The following is a 2,500-nucleotide window of genomic DNA, read 5'->3' on the forward strand; positions in this document are numbered from 1 at the left end:
CGGCCCGTCCGCCTGCACACCAGAGATATGGGAAAAGCAAACGGCCATGTCTGAGAGGTCCTCTTGCTGTCAATATAACATTGTTGTTTTCACATTGGTTTTTTTTTCTTTTTTTCAACATGTAGAGTTTGGGTTTTCCTCATATTTTGACTAATCCAATGTCTGGGCCTTCTTAATGTATATATTGTAATGAGAAATTTTTTTTATTTGAAATTATTATTATTATTTTGACAGTGTTTTATTTTTTTTGCCTTTCTTTGTGTGCCGCTGACACGCTGGTTCGAAACCCCGGGCCCTGGGCGGTCGGTCGGCGAGTGCCTCTACACCACCCAGCTGCCCCTACAGTGTTTATCCCAGCAGGATAAACAGTAACAGTATCTAGGGGAGTGACTGGCAGTGTAGAGCAGCCTTCTACAGCAGACAGTGTTATTGTTGTCTCGTGTCTTGTCGTCTTGTTTTAAGATGGCCACTGATGGTGGACCCACAAGGCCAAGCTCTGAAGTGGGATAAAGAACATGGAGATGAAGAGAGAAGTCTGGATACATTGTACATATTAATACTACAACTCTGTACATACATCTGATTAGCACTATTACTCAGTAGTACTCGTTTTATATTTTATACCCAGTTTAATCACCTCTACGTTGTATATTACTATTGAACTTTCCTGTTACATTGCACTCTGGTTGGATGCCAAACATATTGTCATTGTACTGTATAATGACAATACATTTGAATCTAATCTAATATTTGTGGATATTATTATTACTTTTTCGAGGAAATAACTCATTCAGCATCAGAAAATACCCAACAATATTAGAAAGTAAAGTCATTGGATTAAGACATCTAACATAGCTCTTAAAGGGTCAGTCCAGAATATTTGTGTTACGATAGGGGGAAGAGAAGAACCCAATATGCGGATTGACAGGGGAAAGAGACGGTGGTTGCTCTTCTCAACGTGGTGTTCTTTTAATATCAGAACTCAGGAGCAAGGCTGGAATATATACAAATACAAAACAAACGGCACAGCAGCGCTGGCGCTAAGTACAAACTTGGACTGAGACGCGAAAACAAAGATGAACAAAAAGAATACTAATAACGTACTAGGACTTAACAAAACAGCAGGGCAAGGCAGACGACAGCAATGCACAAACGGGAACGGGAACACGGAGGTATGATGCCACACAGGAAGTGGGAACAGGACACACTAATATACCCAGACTAATTACAATGATACTAATGATAAACAGCTGGGGGAAGAAGGCACTAGAACTAATACAATACAACAATACTGGAACAAGGACTAGGCTAAATACAAAAACACAGAATCAGAATGCCAACACAGAAAACACCTAAACAGACAACACTTGTAACATAGACACTAATTGCCAAAGTAGAATGTTATTAATGTGACCAAGCAAGATCAATGTTGACTGCATTGTCTGCAGGTGGCCGCTAGATGGCGTCATGACACAGCTGTCAACTATTTGCCTGGGGAATTCTCTCTCCCAGACATGAGCTGGTCTGGAGCGTGACACTATTGAGCACTATTTAACCTCTTAAGGGTCGGGAAAAACATAAATCTTTGACGATTGCATACCCAAAGTAGTTTGCGATGTATTATACTTTATACTTGATGCATGAGTCTGGTCTCTTTTGAAAGGTAACATTCTGAAGTTTCTTACACAATAAAGAAACATCACTTTGAGTACTAATGAAATAGACTAGAGTAACAGAGGTTTGAACACACTAAAGCAGTGGTCTCAACCTTTTTACATCAAGTACCACCTGAGAACGTAGCTGGCTCTCCAAGTACCACCATATGACCGAAGTTAAAATACAGTCTATTCAGCTAAGGACAGTTCACGCAGGAGGCAAATTTATTCCTAATAACATTATTTATTGTCAGTGGTGAATCATTCCTGGAAGCAAGGGAAGCCAGGCTTCCCCATTTAAAATTTGAATATGAAATATGAAATATGAAAAAAAAAAAAAAAAAAGAAAAAAAAAAAAAAAAAATTATATATATTTTTTTATATATAGTTTACAATAATAATAAAAAATCATTATTTTCATCTCTGTGTTATAATTTTTTTTTTATTTTCTCCCTCTTCTCCTTCTCACTCTCTCTAACACTGTCAGACTCACTGAGGCAGGCTGGCAGTCACTCTGTGCTCAGTCACTGCAGCTTCAGTCAGGCAGAATACAGAGCAGAGGGAGGGAGGGGGGTGTCTTTTTCAAGCGTCCACCACGTGATTCATGTGTGTGTGGAGCCATACTGTATATTCTGCCGTGTCATATCATACTGTGTTATTGTGTGGATGGGGCGGCGCCGACTCGCCGAGTCATACTGTACTGGTCTGCTAGTGTTGATGGCCAGGCCACAGGCTATGTATATATGTATGTTCTGCCATGTCAGCAATATCTTGCAAGACGCTGAGAAACGCTCCGACGGCGACATCAGGCCATATCTCTATCTCTCTCTCTCTCTTCTCTCCTC

The 2,500-nt window shown here is 40.1% G+C and overlaps 1 protein-coding gene across 1 annotated transcript in view; it reads left to right on the forward strand.

Moving 5' to 3' along the window:
- Positions 1-2,500, forward strand: part of dnah2 (dynein, axonemal, heavy chain 2) — a gene marked incomplete at both ends in the record, with an annotated part of 509,699 nt that overhangs the window by 358,461 nt on the left and 148,738 nt on the right. Inside the window, 2 exon segments of the mRNA XM_084326360.1 lie at positions 463-505; positions 507-530. Coding sequence (XP_084182486.1) covers positions 463-505; positions 507-530 — 67 coding nt within the window.

This window comes from Notolepis coatsorum (genome assembly GCF_963971535.1).
Source record: "Notolepis coatsorum genome assembly, chromosome: 1".
Taxonomy (NCBI): Eukaryota; Metazoa; Chordata; class Actinopteri; order Aulopiformes; family Paralepididae; genus Notolepis; species Notolepis coatsorum.